At 40.2% G+C, this 19719-nt stretch overlaps 2 protein-coding genes across 2 annotated transcripts; both read right to left on the bottom strand.

The window, feature by feature from the left end:
- Positions 1-3863: 3863 nt before the first annotated feature.
- Positions 3864-8887, bottom strand: mcrs1 (microspherule protein 1). Its single transcript, XM_073467934.1, has 14 exons — positions 8746-8887; positions 7823-7977; positions 7550-7688; positions 7287-7451; positions 7061-7170; positions 6849-6957; positions 6614-6752; positions 5737-5812; positions 5597-5625; positions 5401-5493; positions 5201-5283; positions 4970-5057; positions 4377-4504; positions 3864-4278 (listed from the first exon to the last, which is right to left on the bottom strand). The coding sequence occupies exons 2-14, from the start codon at positions 7975-7977 to the stop codon at positions 4192-4194; spliced, it is 1401 nt and encodes a 466-aa protein (XP_073324035.1). The 5' UTR covers positions 8746-8887; the 3' UTR covers positions 3864-4191.
- Positions 8888-9825: 938 nt separating this feature from the next.
- Positions 9826-17506, bottom strand: cyp27b1 (cytochrome P450, family 27, subfamily B, polypeptide 1). The gene is made up of 9 exons (XM_073467933.1): positions 17219-17506; positions 14963-15153; positions 14573-14763; positions 12942-13142; positions 12205-12368; positions 11947-12113; positions 11780-11861; positions 11493-11690; positions 9826-10946 (listed from the first exon to the last, which is right to left on the bottom strand). The coding sequence occupies exons 1-9, from the start codon at positions 17435-17437 to the stop codon at positions 10833-10835; spliced, it is 1527 nt and encodes a 508-aa protein (XP_073324034.1). The 5' UTR covers positions 17438-17506; the 3' UTR covers positions 9826-10832.
- Positions 17507-19719: the final 2213 nt, after the last annotated feature.

The following is a 19719-nucleotide window of genomic DNA, read 5'->3' as shown; positions in this document are numbered from 1 at the left end:
ATGTAGGCAGGAGCTTGACTGCAAGGAATTTGATGGGCAACTAACGTCAAGACTGCTCAACATGGCACACTGGCTAAAGGGATTTTTTTTTCACAATCTGATTAACGATCCAAAATGTGTTCACATTGAGTCTCACGATTAACAAGGATTTAATAATATACATGTCAACACTTAATATTGCCGCAAGTTACAATTTACAGACACCTAATAAAAGGATGGCTTCCCTGAAAGTGTGAGTTATCATGTAATTTGATGTATTTTGTTTTGCTTCCCAGCAGGTTAATACAGCCATGAAGTAACACTCTAACTCTCTGAGCAAACCCTGAATGCACCTGAGTTTACATGGTCAACATGCAGAGGGGAAGTGCACTGGAGGTTTGAACAAATGTATGCGTTTATTCTTCTTCGTGATTTTAAAGTCTGAGTTGACTTAACAAATAAAGGCTTTTTAGCAACATCCTTGGCTCGGTGCAAGTGTGCCTGAAGTGAGTCTACGTGCTTCTCTTTCTATGTTGAATAAATAAGTGATTTGAGTTGACATAAATCTCAACTCAAATCAGACAACAATCTGATGATAACAGATAGACCACTGATCAAATGAAAAAAAACTGTTACGTGACAAATAAAAAGAAGCTGTGTTGAAGGTGTCTTCACATCAAAAGCAACATTTGGGGTTTTTTCCCTCCTGGATTTTATTTGTTAAAGTATAATGGAAATTCTCCTTGTTGAGGTAGAGAGTCGCTAATTCTCAGAAGAGTCGTAGACTCAGCGTGATGAATCAGATCTCTTTAATGCATGCAGCACGGAGAGACGACCCGAAGTGTCCTCTGCAGTCTTTCAAATGTTTCTGACTTAAATACAAACAGAGTGGGGGTTACTTACTTTTACAACGGTTGTTAATCACTTCTTCCCAAAACAATTACCCCCTGATGTTTGGTTGATCATGCCTTTCCCAGGAAAGTGACCCTTTATTGGAGTATAAATCTCATCATCATGTCATCTTCCTGTAAACACTTCAGGCAAACAGGGAGATAATTGCTCCTCATATGACTTCCTGACCCTCACCCCAAAAGGAGACTCTCCCCTCCTCCTCTCACATCCTGATATGGTCTTTACAGTACATTGATTACTGAATGGAAAACTATTTAATTTCTCACAAAAGTCAAAGCAGAACCTCAGTACTCTTGCTGACTTGTCGGGAGAGGTTAATGAGGAAGTCTTTATCAGGAAACTTTATTGTTCCAGTAAACTGCAGCCACATAAAGTAGACAGGTGCCTGGAAATATTACCATTTCACCAGAGATTTGTCTCGGTGCAGAGGTGGAAAAGTAGGATAGTAGGAAGTGTTTAAAAATATCAAGTCAGCAGAGACAAATGAACTAATGACTTTAGTGCATGCACATAGAATAATCAGATAACTTTACCTGTTACTGTGTTACATAACCACAATAAACTATACATTTATCAGTACAGGTATTGAGTCGGGATGCTATGAGGTGGGGGTCGATCAAGAATAAGACCAGTGTTCAAGACTCAGGAGATTAAAACAACCTGAAACATCCACTACTGTATATCAATGATATAGAATAATAAATAAATGAACCCTGGACCTTGTACTTCGCACCTTGATGCATCAATATTAACAATCTAACAATGTCAGATAGAATATCGGTCACAGGGGTCATACTAGTACTTTTACTTTTTATTATTTAAGTACATTTAGCTAATAATATTTCTGTAGTAATGCAATAGGACTTTAAATACAAGTAGTTTTACATTAATGTATTGCTTCTCTTACTTAGGCTAAGAATAATATCTGGATACTTCCTCCACCACTGTTTTTAGGCATTTACAGTTAAGACAGACACATATTTGAGAAGCAGACTATTACAGAAAAAGAAGAAGGTGTAATGTTAGGATTGAACCACTGTTGTGTAAAATGTGGCTGAGGGTTGACTGCTTCCCTTGTTTAAACTTTGCCAGGGTGAGCCGTGCCATGTTTGGGGGAAATACAGTTAAAACGTGACCTGTGGCGCATGCTGAGTTTCTATGGTAACGACAGCTTCACTGGACTGTACTGTCTTTTGAGGACAATATTTCCAAACCCTGGTATATTTTACACGTGCCTTCATGCATCTTGACAGTAAAAGGTTTGATTTAAAAAACTAATAGAGGTAAAGACACATGCAGTTATCATGGTTTTGTTGAGTTATGCAGGTCCCGACACCTTCATGGTAATAAAGTACACTGTGTGAACGGACCAGATTATCCTGTTGATCATTGAAACATTTAGCAGGCAAGACAATTCCTTGAACTCACAGGTAAGGGACAGATCTGTCTGACATTTCAACACTTAGAAAGAAAGCCACCAACCAGACTGCAGCTGAACTTTACTCACGCCTTAAATACAAATTTGTTTAACAGAAATGGTGTGCAGTTGGATGCAGTGTGTTAATTTATTGGAGCTGTTAACATCATGATTTGAGTGATGAGGTTTTTTTCATGTGGAGTTTAGGTGAAGATACAAGTTTTCTGCCATTTACTTTTGAATGACTGAGTGTAGTTTATGCAGCTTACATGGATTTACAAAAAAAATTTTTTTGTAATTTTATGTGCATAACCAACTGCCCTGAGGTAGGTAACAGTATTTCAGCCTGACCATAGAAGTTGATTGAACCAGGAGAAATAAGACATATTTGCTACTGCAGGTTATTTATATGTGCAGTCAGACAGATTACGCCTGCTGTCTGTCTCTAGCACTACCTACTGTGCACATAATCACACTGCAGCAATTCAAGTTTAAGATCTTTTCTTCAATTCGTCCCCATCTTTGATTAAAATATGAAATGTTTATTCATATTATTTTATTATCTTTGGATTATTTGATACTTTTCGATACCCTGGTTGAAAAAAAAACTCTATGACGATAACATTTCCCTCACGTAGTTCAGCCCAATCCTTGTTGTATGCTTTCAAGAGTTTAAACCTAGTGTGATTTTGCCTGATTGTTTGACCGTGAAAAACATTATACAGGAAATCTAAAATAGTTTTAAATGTGCAAGTTTCCATGATCTTTCCTTCCCCAGCTTGATAGCAAAGCAAGGTAACGGCAAGTCTTTTCAAAATAATGAGCTATAATATATATATAATACAGCTGATGCATCAACATTAACTAGATTTGACTGTATGTCTAAAAAGCTGATTTCATTGATTACAAGATCCACGACCATTCAACACATTAAGTTTCACTATTCTATTAATCCACTGCTGCTCCGTATAAAAATACAGAGGAATTGTGAGTCACACGGGAGGTTTAATGTCGGCTTAATTTAAGTGTGAGAAGTAGCACTCACTGTCGCTCTGCGGTCTTTTCGTTTCTTCAGTAATTCAAGTGTCTGTAGATTGTTGTTCCCATTTCCTTTATTGTTACAGTTTTCTAATTTCTAGCTTGTCAATCACGAAAGAAATTAGAGGAAAAACATTTCATAGCGTATAAAGGTTCTCATATGAAACATATACTTTGGATTATTTGGGCCACAGATAACACACTGAACGATACCCGAGTCCTTTCTCAACACCTCCACACATGCAGATCATTCAGTGAATTTATTGTATTTTGAGGAAACTTGTAATTTGTGATATTTGGATATGTGAATAAAAATGTACTTGACTTTGATTATATTTTAACTACTTGCTGACAGCTGGATATAAATGTCAGAATCCCTCCAATATGCAGGATGTGATGTTTCTGACTGTACTGTACATAATTTTGTTGTTGAAGGTTCCCAGTCATCCAGGTCACGGTACAGCACCTAGATGTACATCATTTTGTTGATATCAACAGTAGAACGGACTTCAGAACATTGCGTATACAAGTTTAATATTTTGAAAAAGCTTTACTACAGAATTTAAATACAATGTTCTGAAAAACTTGAAAAACAAAGCTCTATCATGAGAGTGTCTACATTACAACATGGAAAATGTCCAAACAAGTAAAACCTGTTACTATCTTCTTCCAGGATTTAGCTGTAGTCAGTTTAAATTCACATTTCAGGTTAACATGGCTGTCTGATTCGTGATAGCACCACGGTGCTACTGCATGAGAGAAACTGTTAACCACTGTTGGAAAAAGGAGGACTGACTGGATCCAGTATTTCCTGTATGTTCTCTCCTCTGCTGGATGGCTGACATTCACTGCTGTGTCATCTTGGCTGCTTCAGCTTTTATTAGTGAGATGAGTTCCAGGTTAATTAGAAACACAAAGCGAAGACCTGCAATCTGAAGAGACAAACACAGTAAGATGGTTAGTCTCACTCAAATTTATCAAGTTGGCTAAAATTATGTCATATACAACTTAGTTGACAGCCTCCACACACCTCCACCACTGAGTTGTTGTTGAGTTTCCACTTGTTGCCCGACAGGACCGGTCTGCCGTCAATGTAGATCGGTCGTCTACCCTCATTAGCGATGAAGAAATCTCCATTATTCTTCAGTTTAATAATTCCTGCAGACATAATTACATGTGATTACACAGTTAAGTTAATTCCAACAGTGTTTGAGGGTGTGAAACAATTACTGTTTTAACAGAAGTATAAATCAATTTAAAAAAAAATCAGTTGTCGATTAAAATGATCAAAGAGGCCTTGTCCTTTTGAGGCAAGGATAGCAGAAGAGAATCTAGACCCTAGTTTCTCTGGTCATAAACGCATTTAGCATTCCTGAGTTACTAAAAAGGTTACAGGACAGGTTCCTTCAGTGGAGATGAACTATATTTTGGGTTTTCACAGCAGCATCCATGCTTGCTTTACACAAGCCTTCAGTCCAGGCCTTGGCCAAATAAAAATGAGTTTACAGGGTTGTGTGTAAAATGTTTTCAAATGCTCTGAAAACCTGTCACAGCTGCTGCCAGTAACTAAAAGCAAATTACTTTAAAACAACATTTTGCATGACAATGTTTGTGTTTATTCACCTTGTTTTCTTGATATTTTCCAGGCAGGTCCCTCTAGTGCTAGATCTACATCTATGGGTTTGTCCTTGGTCGCCCTGCCCAACGTAATCTGTGTGAACATGAAACAAAAGATAATTGGCAAACGCAATGAAACGCATCATCACAGATAAAAAATTCCTTATCTTTTCTTCTCACAGACATAAAACCTCGAACCTGCTTCTTTGCAGCAACTGTTTCTGAAAGATTTCTTACCTCTCGGGATCTCATGAGGTAGCGTACCATTCGTCCTCTTAACGCTGCCAGCGTCTGGTTGTCAAAGTCAGGCATGCTCATCCCTGGTGACCCCAACACACACACACAAACACAAATGAGTTCCACCAAACTGGAGTCCTCAAAACAAATACATCTACAACAGCCATCTGCGTTCGGCTGGTGAGTGAAAGTTTACATACCTGTGATGTTGTCCACTAGGACCTGCCAACGAGGCAGCTCCTGCTCTAACTGTCTGATCTCTCTTTTCTGGTGACGATCTGAAATCATCAGCTCTGTAAGGGAGGACAAAGGTAAACCCGGAGTGAGGAGGTTTATTCAAACAGTATCAAGACAATCAGAAATTTCAACTTATTTATTCATAATCAAACTTCTTACCATGTTCCAACACCTCATCTCTACTCTCCCTGCGTGAGGAGAAACAGACAAATTGGTCAGTGCTGAGACTCGACATGGTGTAACGGCTGTCACATTACAGAAACATGAAATGAATACTTCAAAAATAAAGACTTTCTTACTTTAATTTTACGTCATCGACCATCTGCTCAGCATCAGAGAAGTTGAGGACCTGATCACCTTTAGGGAGAGGCTGGACTGCAACATACAATCAAAACCAAGAGGATGATTACATACAGAATGGCTAAAATTTTTTCACACTTACTTTTCTTTCATTCCCTCATAATTGTCAAATGTTACATATCTTGGCAAATTGTGCTGAATCTTAAATATAACTGATCGAATATTCATCTTTTCGGACTCAGTCAGATGTTCTTATTGCCCGATTCCCCTCTCTGGAGGATGTGTTTGTTTTTGGTTATCTATTGTCAATACTCAGAAGTTATAATTAATAATAAAACTGGGAGGAAAATGACAAGTGTCAGGTGAAAACAGTAAGAGTTGATCAGGGGAAGCTCACTGCTAAAATGAACATTTCTCAGACATTTTGAGTGCCATGCTAGTTAGCTTAATTGAGATGTAACTGAGAAATAAACACCATCTAAACAGATAAATTACAGTTATTTTTTGTAACTATAATAACTCTGTATTTAAGTTAATATCATTTGTTTCGTTTAACCTTTTTGATTATTAGTTCTAAACAAATGCCTAAAAAGTGTAATAACTGCTCTAATTCAACAATAATCAACTGTTCAATCTGGCTAGGTACACATGAAGAAGAGTCTTGTCCTCTGGCCTTTCCAAGCACGTGTAACTGCTGGTTATCGGATATCAAAACATTTCCTTAGAGGAAAAATGTTGCATTTGATTGTCATGTCCTGCCAATGATTGCTCACCATATTCCAAATCCCCAAAAGACATCAAAGAAGACAACAAAAGAAACAAATACTAAATGTTTTGAAGTTAAATTGGAGTAAATGTGTAGGCAACTAAACATACCACTCTGGTCATCCAGTAGGTAGTACTGCTTTAGCAGCTGCCAGTGCACCAGCAGGCTCTTGGGGGTGCGAGATGGGTGAAAGACACCAGGGTGTTTGCTCAGGAGCTCCTGGAACACGTCTAGTTTGGGCTGACTTGTCTGTTAAATGACAAACAAAATACAGCTGGCTTTGAGACAAAAACAAAAACTTTTGTATTTTGTAACCTTCTGACTGTATGCAACAGTAAAACTTACTGAACCAATCTTGGCCAGCAGTGCCTCCTCAGGCTGACTGAAGAGGGCTTTGCTTTGGATTGCTGCAATGGCTTCTGGGTGAAGCTGACGCATGGCCTGCCATGCCAGCCTTAACAGACAGACAACAGAGAGAAATTAATTACCTTTTAGATAGGTTACTAATATAGAAACTTGGCGGGGAAGGCATAGTTGCTGCAGGCTGAGTCTCTTACTTTGAGATGACGGGATCGTAGAGGAGAGCGTACCACCTCTCTTTAATTTCCCGCAATGTGAAACGACAGCTGAACTTGACCCCCAAATGAACAGAAGTAAGGTCTGTGGTCTAGAGACAAATACAGACTCATTAGATCATCAGAGTCATACAAACAGAATTGTCAAATTAATTAATAAACATCATCAATTCTTTCAGACATTAATTATAACTTCTATATAACTCACCTGTAACACTGCATTTATAAGAAGCAGGTCATCAGTGGGTTTCCATCGTCCCAAGTCTTTAGTAATATGTAGAGGCTGCTTGCTTTTCTTTACTCTTTTGGTGATGGGTGCAGGGTTTACTACCATGGTGAGAGGCGGTGTGAGAGAGGTTCCTGATTTTGTCACCTGGGTCACACAAAAGCATACAAAACATCCATCAAACCTATGTAAGCTTATCATCATTAGATCCTTAAATAATCTTTGGATTGTGTGGTCTTATGTACCTTCTTTTTCTCACTAGATGAAGGTTCACTCCCTGGACAGCGGACAGGCTCTATGACAGGGGGACCTTTGACTCTACTGGACGACTTCACGAGACTGCTCTCCACCAATTCATCATCAAACTTTTTCCTCTTTATTGACCTGAAGAAAATACATACAATTCTTTTGACATTTGCAGATGCACCACAGTAAAACGACGTACAGTATTTATTTGAGCATTAAACAACACATCTTTGTTCACTTTGAATGCCAACAAAATGCATTGATTATTAAACCTGGATGAACTTCTGCGTTTGGGAACACCACTGCCAAACGCTTGTGTTGCCGTCCTTTTCACATCTTTTACTCCGAGTGATTCCTCGTCTTCTGACCGACTCTGAGCACCAGCTACTGCCATCGGTGCACCAACCACAGGGTCACCAGCTTGCATCTGTTCCATCACAACATGAAACACAGGAGGAAGTTATAAAGACATGTCTCAGATCAGAGTAGGAGGACTTAAGACATGGTGAGAATAGACATCCTTTCTGCTGAAACTTTACTTATTGTTTCACACAATTATACAAATATTCCAAACTAAGAATAGTTTCATCTTTTTTGAAAGGGCAACAAACTGCAGAGGCTGGACATCAGTCTTTAGCAGCATCTTACTTTGAAAAACAGTTGTTAACAATTCAAGTCAATCCTTTATAAACCATCATAACAACACTGTATGACAACATCTTTCAGTATACACAAGCTATACTGGACTTAACGTCAAAGTTATAACTAAACAGAAGAATTACGTTTCAGGTGAAAGTACTTTATCCACAATGCTACGATACAACTCTTAATGAGACGCATGTCCAAGGTATGTTTTTGTATGTGGGAGTCAGGGGGATGGACTGGCTAATACTTAGCAATGCTTTTGTTTACATCTAACGTTAGCCCTTTAGCATTTCCAGTTGCCTTCCATATGTAATATTTAGCACGAAAATAATAACTGTGGCGAACAAAAAAGATAGCACAGACAATATTGCACGACAGTCAGTTTGGGTAAACAACATAATTTGATCAAAATAACGCCAGAGAGGGACTCTGATAACGACAGCTTGTGTTGGCTAGCTAGCATTAGCTTAGCAAACCCAACGTTCCCTCAACAGCCAGCGTTAGCTCGTTAGCAGGCTAATACAATTAGCTACGCTGTCTTGTGACTCACCTTTCCTCGCTATTTTCCTTCGTTGTGGTATCTGATCCGTAAACCGGAGCCCGCGTATTCTGTTTATGCCTTTTTATAACCACCTCGTTAGCAAGCTACATGGCTAACTGGCTACATGAATTTGACGTATGCCTGTTAGCATTAGCTGCTCTGTTTTCTTCCTGAGAGGCGTTCTCGCGGTTAGCAAACAGCTTCACGGCGCATTACCGCCCCCCTGTGGACATTATGTGCAGGCATCCACCTCAAACATGATTTACACAAGAGACAAAGGGACCTCAGTCTGAAATGTTTTACAGTGTTTTTAACATTTGGGATTTAACATTTAGGGTTAGTTTATTGTTTATAGTATTTATTTATTTATTTATTTGCTAAGTAGATCAACCACGTCAAATTTGTTTTGCTTCCCCCACAGGGAATCTAAAAACTTCCCAGTGTAGATGTATTTTTTTATAACCCATACATATTTACCCAGTATAGAAACAAAACCAGCATTTATTATCTCTTGTGGTGTTTCTTCATGGTCCATCTCTCTACAGTCTAATATTGATTTTATATGGTCTTAGCTTCACAGTGCTTCTGCATCAGTGAGCTAATAATCCATCTAATACACATAATACACATGCAAACACAGCGGTAAATGTTTCAAGCCCACAAAGTCCATTCATATTAGGCAGCTACAGATCATATCCTGGATTGTAGCTTTCAGAGCTGACGTCTCATTTTGAATGAATGTTTGAAGGTAACCCTGATCAGCACATCAGTGCAGTGACTTGGTCCAAATTATCGACCTACAGCTGCTGCTGCAACACTCACACTGCACAGTCCACATGGCCATGTCACACAGGAACTTTGGTACTCAGTGTTGTATTTCTTAGAAATCACTGCCTACGTGCATGGTGGTTGTTCACAGGAATCAGACTAATGACAGTTACAAACGTGTTTGATCACTAAGATCCCTAATCTGATGCAGCTGATGGTGACGGGGGGATTATTTTCCCTCAGCAAGACAAAAGAAACAGGCGTGATTATCGATGTAAACTGGATTCTCATTGGTTAATAAAACAGACGAACAGACAGAAGTCCAACTTGAAACCTTTTAATGACATTTACAGTAACAGTTTCAAAGTGTGTTAAATTAGAATAAATACAGAGTTCAAATACTGAAGCTTATTACATTTACAAAATGGTGTTATATCACTCATAGTAGGTTTAGAAAAACAATTAAAGACAGAAACTTTCACCGTGCTGCACTGTTGAATTGTGGCATATATTTACATTTTTAAGACGACAGAAACAGATTTTTTCAACAGTGGCACTGTGCTTTATGACGCAGGAATCATTTCAACAGCTGCCTTTTTTCTTTAATGTAACACATCACTGAAAGTTTTTCACCATACACACCTCATCAAGTAGTTGACCAATATATTGACATCATATCTACATAAAACTCTCACAGTAGCTCAACAAGAGCTGGAGATATTTGGAAACAGTGTTTCTGCGTGCCAGTCGGATGACTCCTAATACACTCGGATGATTTAAGACTGTGTATCTCAGACTTGGCGAGAGGTGTAACGTGCCTCTTAGTATACTGGCGTAACATATGCAGTAACACTCTTGAAATGAAATATTTGCACGATTTTGCTGAATTTAGTGAAGAGTGCAGAAGATCACAGTTCAGAATCAGATTTAGATTTACCCAAGTCAGGAAAATCACGGACATGTGATTGAGCAACACTCACTTTAAGGATAAAACATGAGTCTGAAGATTGTCTGTTGATAGTGCTGAAGGAGATCACTGGCTTGATCTTGGCCTCTGTGCAAATAAGTGCTCGATGGTAATTTTATACAAAAAGAAAATATACAGTATTAAATTTGGAGTTACATCGCTCACTGCTCATCCTCCATTCGTTTGTCCTTCCCCACATCAGGTGACAGGCACAGAGGGGTTTTGGCCTTTGCTCCATCGAAGGTTGACGCCCCGCTCTAACAGCAGTCTGTCGGTTCCTGTGAAAACTCCGCCTGCTGGGACTCCCTACCGCGGAGAGACTCACGTTCTAGTTCACGTAACGAGGGGAGAGAAGAGTGGGTCACCGTTCAACAAACTGGAGGTTGATGACATTTTCAGGGACTAGAAGTGTCCGTGTCATGGGCTTCACGGAAACTCCCTCTGGGTCCGGCTTCACATCGAACTCCACGAGGATCTGATGAGAGCAGAGACGGAGAGAACAGGTTTTAACTACAGGGTGAAACAAACCAAGTGCTCTTGAACTGAAATACTTGGATTAGGAAGTAATCAAATTAATTCATTAGGAACAGGATTTGCACAAATCCCATTCTTTTAGTTTCTTACATTATTCCAAGAAAACATGCAACAAGAGGATTAGACAGAAACACTGCCATTTGTGACAAACTATTTAATCATAAACAATCTAAATCACTTGTTACATAACCTCTATAAACAGATTCTGCCTGTATGTCTGTAGGCAAGGGACACGATTTTGGTACTGGAAGTGTTCAGGCTTTCATTTATAGTTTGAGAGGTATTGACCAATCATGTTTCAGCAGACTTGAGCAGGTCCCAGTATATGTTTTCTATGTAAATGTGTGTATCAGTCCAACAAGCTGATGTTTTCTACGTGTGCACATTCTTCCTTTGTCCTAACTTAGACTGGATTAAGACCAGATTTAGGTCCTAATATTTTAATTAATTAATTATTTAAAAATAATATCAAGTCCAGCCGACTCACCCTAGAGATAGCAAGGTAGAGCTCCAGCTCAGCGATACGCCGACCTATGCAGCTGCGTTTTCCCACCCCGAAGGGTACGGAGGCGTACGGGTGATGAGTCTGGTCCTTGTTCAACCACCGCTGTGGCAGGAACTCATCTGGATTTGGAAACACAGCTGGATCCCGGGATGTTGCAAAGTGGCACAGGGTGATCAAAGTCTGAACGGAAAGGTAGATGGAAAGTGTGAAGGATTTGAATGCAGATTATCATCATGGCAGAGTATGAATGATTCCCTCACCACACTCACATTTTTAGGGATAAGGTAACCTCCAACCTGGATGTCTCTCTCTGTAATGACTCGTGCATTGGCAGGAATAACGGGGTACAACCTGGAAAAGTTCAATAATATAATTAAACTTGCAGATTGAAAACTGGACATCCTTAGTAAATGAACTGAAGCCTTTTGAGTTATACCTGAGCACTTCTTTGACTGTGGCCTTCAGCAGAGGCATGCGAGCCACATCTGCCGCCTCCGGTATCCTTCGACCACCCAGCACACTCAACACCTCTTCTCGGAGCGAGGCCTGAACCTCGGGGTGACGGGACAGCTCGTACAATGACCAGGACAAAGTGCTGGAGATCTGAAGAGACGGAGGTACACAAGAGGTTAATAAATCTGCTGGAGCGACGTCAGAATCCAGTGGAGAGGAGGAGCAGAGCGATGGTTCTTACTGTGTCGACTCCTGCGAGAAGCAGCTCCGTGACGTTGCTGTAGACGGTCTTCATGGGCAGCCCGGTCCGCGACAGGAAGTAGGTGAGATAACGGCCCTCCACCTTCTCGCCCCGGGCGACTTTCTCTGCTTCGGCCGTCATACGCTGGTCAATGTGGCCTTTAGCTGGAGGCACAGAGAGATTTTGACAGTGAGGGGGCGGTAAGTAAGAAACAACAGGAGGTCTTGAGGTTTTTAGTGCGGTGAGATCAAGTTTCCCTCTTAGTCCTAAAAATCATGCATTAATTCCCCAGTGATTATAATCTAGACTTTTTTTCTCTGTTTTCTTATTTTGTAGGAAAAACAACAGTTTGATCATCGTGACTGATGTTCAGATGATCTTGTAGTGCGTTGAGGGTTGAGGACTTTAATCTCCTGCGTTCCTTGAGCCATGATTATTTTAAACATGTTTGATTTTGACGTCTCAGATCTGGATAAGTCGTGAGAGCAAGGTTCCTGAGCGGAAACCAGCAGCGGCCAATAAGAATTGAGAATTGGCCAGTAGGAATATGATTACATAAAGTGTGGAAAGACGTACAGTATGTTCCACCTCCATGCTCATGTTGTGCATTTTAACCTAGATGTTTTTTATCATTATCATTCTATGTTCTCACTTTCAGAAGATTTTTTGTATAATACAGTGTTAACTACACAATAATCACTGTCACAAAACTCAAATGTTTGGGACAAACTACCTACCGAAGTCAAACATGTAGTCCCAGCATTTACAGAAGACGTTCCAGGGTTTAGGAAACAGCTGGTGCAGCCAGCTTGGCATAGCCATGGTAAGAAGCGTCATTACAAACATGGTGTTGATGGACTGGATGAAACGCTCCGTCTCTTCAGGAACAACCGGATCCAGGCAACCGATTCTGGATTCAAACAACACTGAGGAAATGCCTGTCAGAAAAAAAAGAAGAAGAATAAAAAAAACAGATAATGAGGAGGTCAGAAAGACACGAAATGTAACGTAACCTCTGGATAAAACCACAACGAATGCTTTTTAAAAGCGAAATAATGATAATAATGATATAACTGGGGCAAAATTAAGCAATAAAAATATCACCAAGGGGAAATTATAACCACATCCCAAAATAATGAGATTTAAAAATGGCTTTACATCGCAGTCCACAGTCTCAGCCCAGCCTCCAGTCAAAAATACAATCATCAACGGTAGAGTTAACGTTTGCAAAGTGGCCACATGGTCACTGGACTGAAACTTTGTTTAGTCTGGGAAAATGAATGAATGTCACTCTCTCCTCCTGCAACAATAACTGCTGCAGAGCCTTGAGGAAGGGAACTAATCACAAATTTTTCATTCTGACATGTGTAATCGTCAATTTATTTTCTTTTTAAAGGTGATCTGTAAAATGAGTTTAGTGGTATTCAATCAGCAGTAGTTAATAAGTAGTAGTTCCTATAACATAGAAGAGGAACTATGGTGGAAAGTAACAAAGTAGATTTACTATCCAATACATTTTAGAGGAAAATATTGTGCTTTTTCCTCCACTACATTTATCTGACAACCATAGGTACTAACTCTACTTAGTTATGTCACGGATTAAAGGAAGATTATGGTATTTTTAACCTCTACAGCCTGATATTTACTGTATTTTGGTGTGTAATTGACTAATAGGAACAAAAAAGTTTTGGAATCGGTTCATCAGACTTCTTCAGCTGGCAGCCAAAACATCAGCCACAGCGGGAGCCCAACTTCCCTTGTGGGCAAATTTGACTATCAAAGTAAGTTCACTTGAACTGCTTGTTTTTGCCACAAACAGGCTAACGTTGTTAAAAAGATTGCTGAAAATATCCCTACAGAGATAGAGCTTTTATCTTTTACCAGACATAGCCTCGACGCTGATTACGCCAAATCCACCAGATTCCATTCACAGAAAGAGTAATTTTATTACCGGAAAACAACACTTAATTCAAATTTGACAGAAACCAAATTTCTATGCAAAACACATGATCAGTTTCTAAAATATGATGCTCTATTGTATCTTAAACCCTAATACATATAAACTGTATTTATAATACAATACATATACTGTGTAACATAACAGTATAAAATAGGCCATTCTGCTTTATGAGTACTTTTACTTCTGAGGCTTTAAGTTAAGCAGGACTTGTACTTTTGATATCGGTGATATAAAGGTTACTTGTAATTATTTGGGCAAGTCAGGCTCGGACAGGTATGTATATTTAAAAATGTCAGTGTTATCAATTAATATCACTTCCTGCATGTGGCTGGTCCTAATTACCAATGTTTACATGCAGCGTAGTGACACATGACATTTCCACTCCTCAGTCTAGATGTGAAACCTTACCCTCGAGGCCGAAGCGATAGAACTCGCTGGCGATGTCGGTGACAAGGCCTTGGGAACGTCTGCAATGGCGAAGTTTTGCGATGAGGTCACTGACTACGCTGTTCAGGGTTTCATCGTAAGCTTCGACCGCCTTCGGTCGCAGCATGTGCTTCCCCAGGAGACTCCTCACCGTCTGCCACTCCTCCCCCTCACTGGGAACACACACAGAGTAAAACGAAGAAATGTTAGTACAGCATGTGGGCGCACAATTCAAGCCGAACTTCTGCTGCTTTAAGATAAGAGAGAATTATAAATCATTCACGTTGACATTGACTGTTTCTTAAGATTTGAGGCATCTGACGAAAACAAAGAGGACACAGAGGAGTAAAAGTGTGAATGAGTGACACTCACGATGTCAGGAGTCCATAGTGATGTCCTCTGAGCTTCCTGTAGTCCTTCCAGGAGGACAGGTCGGACCTCATGGGGTGCTGGCCCTCCTGCCTCAGCACCTGCTCAATGAGCACTGGGTCGGCCACGTGAACCGTCAGGATGGGACCGAAGCTCGCCTTCCACATGGGCCCATACCGCTGCACTCCTTCCAGCTGGGACATGAGAGAGAGGGTTGACCTTGTGAAAACCCCGCAGGCTGTGAGATGATTGGCACCACCTTCAGATGCACTCTCATTTTGTTTGAAGCGCAGTTTTAACAAATGAAGACGCCTGCAGCCTTTTTCTAACCCACTAATGATTAGATCGTTTTTATTGAATATACATAACTTGACAGGAACAGTTTGGTCAGCCAAATCTTTTCCTCTACTTGGCTGACATGTTGAAAACTGACGGCTAAATTAATTTAGAAAATATTTAACAGACCTACCACACAGTCGATGAGCAGTAACAGGATTTCTTTTAAATATCATAAATCAGTGGATGGAGAGACAGAAAGCCTTCATCTTTACTTCTCAAAAGGGAAATTTAGATCAAACTCACCTCCACTTAGGGCTGGATGATAAGCTCTTAAAATATTATTGCAATATTTATAGGCTATCGCAAAATATGATGTGTATCTCTATGAGGGTAGGATCACAGCGTTACATACATGTTTACTTCTAAATACAAATTTTCAACAGATGAGTTTAGTTTGTAGTCAGCAGCCACAGGACGTCTGACAAATCGTTACAGACCTGGGATTTGTATTGGCGACACTGGTGTTGCACTCAGAAACTGTGGGGGGCGCCAAAACGCACAAAATGCCAATTTCTACATAATGTTGCTTAAAAAAACCCAGCATATACGATATAACGATATCTAAAATCTAAGACGATATAAAGTCTCATATCACGGTAACGATATAATGTTCAGAAAGTACCCAAGCATCATACTTGAGTATAATTCTTGGGTCCACTCGGCTGCATTCTGGAGGCAAATATTGCACTTTTTACTCCACTACATTTATTTGATATCTTGTAGTTACTAGTTACTTTGGTGATTACTGCATCAGAGTCAAAGTAGTACATTTTTAAATTATTTTTATTTTCATCAGCAATCAGATAAAATTCCAAAAATCAGAGAAATGCTGAATATCGGTTCTAATAATCAAGTCGGTCGAGTCGACCTCCAGTTTACAATTTACTTTAACTTGTATACTTAAGTACATTTAATATCAGATACTTTAAGACTTTTACTCAAGTATGACTTTTGGGTACTTTATACAACACTGCTTAAGTATCAAATGTACAAGTAAAAGTAAATAATACACATATTTACATGCATGTGGGCCACTGTATACTATGAGCCAACCAGTTCTTGCCCGACCGATCTGTTATTTAGCATTTTCCTGATTTTAGTTTTTTATCTAATTGCTGATGAAACAATTTTTAAAATGGGCTAATTTGGCTCTGATGTTGCATGTAATATGTAACATTACTAGTAACTAAATGATCAAATTAATGTAGTGGAGTAAAAAAGTACAATAATTGCCTCCAAAATGAAGTGGAGTGGAAGTATAAAGTAGCAGAAAATGGATAAGCTCCTCAAATCTACTTGAGTACAGTACTTGAGTAAATGTATTTAGTTACAATGCATGACCACCTCCACTCAGAAATGCGTGTTGCTTATTGTTACTTCGTGATTTTATCTTCAGTTTGGTGCTGAGAGGATCTGTTCACCCTACACCTCAGTACAGGTCATACACTACATGTGATTTGGTGACATCACAGGAAGCCAATCAGGTCCAGTATCCAACTTGGTGCTCATTCACTACTGAGAACTGACTTCAGGAAAATAAGACACATCTTTCCCCCCCCAGTGACTGAACAATATCTGCAATGTCATGTCTGTATCATTCAGTGGGGGGGATGGAGAAGCCTGTATGTGCTTTTGACAAACACAGTATTATTCAAAAACATGCTTTAAACGTCTTCAAAATGTCAGTGATGTCCTAAAACAATCACACTAAAGTCCTTCTTGCTTTTTATTGATCAGTGGTCTTTTCCTACAACCATCCCAGATGCAATCCATTGTTCTCAGCTGCACATTCATTCTGTCCTCTTAGTGCAGACACAACTGCATCTATATTAAAAAAATCAAGTGAAGCAAATATGCATGTGCTTTAAAGTGTCCTGGCACCTCTTTGACTCAATCCCCGCTGCACTTTTATCATTTTACCTGTAACTCGTGCAGCCGTGACAGCCCCCGTTTGGCGAACAGGTCCCAGGCGAAGCTGGCGACCGACGGTCCGGGCATGTCGTCCAGGGTCCTCACCGCCTTCTGCGCGCTGGCTGACGCGCCCTCAGCCCACCTCTCCATCCATTTGACCAGGGGGATGGCGCTCCTGCCGGCGGACACTTTTAGAGCTTGCTGCAGCATCCTTCTCACAAAGATCATGAAGCGGAGGCCGGACTGGGCTCTGTTGGAGGTCGGTGCTCATTTCCATTCCCAGGACTGGTGGCCGTATTTATAACGCGCGAACTGCTCCACGAACCCGCGGAGATAAAGCTGTAAAATGTATTATTCTGGGCCAATCATGGGTGTGAGTGCAGCGCAAGCCCCGCCCCCCGCATGCATGGGACCGTGAAGGCGTGCGGCGAGAGGAAGGTGTGTCCAATCAGAGGGCTGAGCTCAGACCATCCCAGACACAGCACACGTGGAGGCCCTGGATAAATAATACATGACTTCTCTGTTACCGCTCAGGCCGGTCCCCCCTCCTCCTGCAGCACTTTGCTCTCTGATATCTCAGCAGACTGTTTGGTGATCACGCACTTGTGGAAATGGTGTCTTGTGTGCCTAAAAGATCACTTATCCTCAAGGCCAATGTTGTATAAATCAGACACACCGGTATGTAGGCCAGCAACAAGCACAGATAGCCAAATCAATAAAAAGAAAGTGCCTCAAACTAAGCTGAAAAACAGGCCTTTTATGAGTAAGAATCGGTTTGCAGAGGGCCTAAATCAAGAAAAGACACCTGAACAGTATTTCAAGCCAAACATGGAGAAACAGGCATGTCTAACTGTCTTTTTCCACTCTTTTCTTACCTGGTGGTGCTTTGTTTACCCAGATATGACCAATTATTTTGCTGACTTTGTAGGTTTCCTAGAGAGGGAGAGCAAATCCTGACCTGATTTCATTTGAACTGGCATTTGTCCAAAGCACCATGTGTGCGGACTGTGAAGTAACAACCCAGGGGCTGTACTCAGAATCTGCCTCGACATTTCCCCCATTTATTTCGTATGCTCTAACTAGAAATCACCCAGTTTCAGAGAAGCGCAGAGGATTGCCTGGCAATCCTCAGCTCTAAAATAATGAGTCCCGATGGAAGAGCTCTCTGCACTCCAGCGAGTTGCATCTCAGCAGTGAATTCACACTTGGCTGACTTTTATTTGTCTTATCCATTGGTGCATTTGAACATGTTCAGTGTTTACAGAAAACCCCCCTAGAGATACATCCTCTTTTTTTCAAGAGGTTCCTGGTAACTTTAAAACATACAGAGAGATGTTATAACGAAACACGACTGTAGTTAACAAAACATTCTGATTGGTTATGGACTTAATATGTGACAGTAAGTTACTCCAATCAGCATTTTTTTTTTATTCTGCAGAAAAAGCCTCATAGATATGATGATAGGTATGAAATTATATTTCAAAATAAATCTACATAATGGACTGAGGGGATGGTGAGAGTGATGAAGTCCTGGGAGCGTAGGCCATGGCAGCACTGTTTAAGTTTCAAAACAAGTCCCCATCAACTTTGGCTGTTTAGGAGAATGCTGCGACGCTGTTTTGCTGTGGAGCTCCAGAAGTGTTTCCTAAGTGAAAAATAAACCAATTTTTGGTTTAAATCTTCCTTAAAAGATGATCAATATAACATTTAAAAGAAATACTTGAATCAGTTGTGGTGCCTAATCTTGAATTTTGACACAGGGTAGAACAGCTGACACAGGTTGTTCAGAAAATTACACATCAGCCCTTTTTTTTTTAAACCTGTAATGATGTTTAGAATAATAGTGGAGCGACATATTATTTATGGAGCAGTATCAACTAGATTTACTACAGGCCTGCTGCACTGGGATGTTCTGACATCGTGAACAGAAAATGTGCTTTTTGCTGAGTCAGACAGATCCTGCAGAGGTACTTCCCACTGTAACATCTTGTGTTAGGGGTCACTCCTGACATGTTACATGACACTTTAATTTTAAGCATCTAGTTGGTGTTGTGGGATCTCGTGCAGGCCACTTATACAATGTATTTTGGGGACAGGGTCTTTATTTTCTCGTGTGTCAGCATTCTACAAAGGTCAAGTAAAGTGAGACTGATTTATTTGGCTATGGGCTGGAAGAGAGCTCAGTCTCCTGAGAACGACTTGCTGCTTCTTGTGTAGACTGGATGTGATGAAATCGAAATGTCATGAACTAAATGTAGTCCAATGAATGAAAGTGATGGGGAAAGAAAAGACCCAGTGAAGTACTCCTGGGCTGGTTTTGTAGAGATTGTTTTGAAGTAACAGTTTAAGTAATATCCACATCGGTCATGATGTAACTGCAATCATCTACACGAGTTCTTATGATACAGACATTCATTCTGAACACAGAGATCAGTAGGTGCATAAAAACGGATTATACGAGCATGAGATAAATAGTAGTGGTAAGAACGTGAGATAACTGATTAGGTTGC

This window comes from Pagrus major, chromosome 6 (genome assembly GCF_040436345.1).
Source record: "Pagrus major chromosome 6, Pma_NU_1.0".
Classification (NCBI taxonomy): domain Eukaryota; kingdom Metazoa; phylum Chordata; class Actinopteri; order Spariformes; family Sparidae; genus Pagrus; species Pagrus major.
The sequence above is the reverse complement of the archived record's forward strand: the minus strand, read 5'-3'. Positions and strand labels throughout refer to the sequence as shown.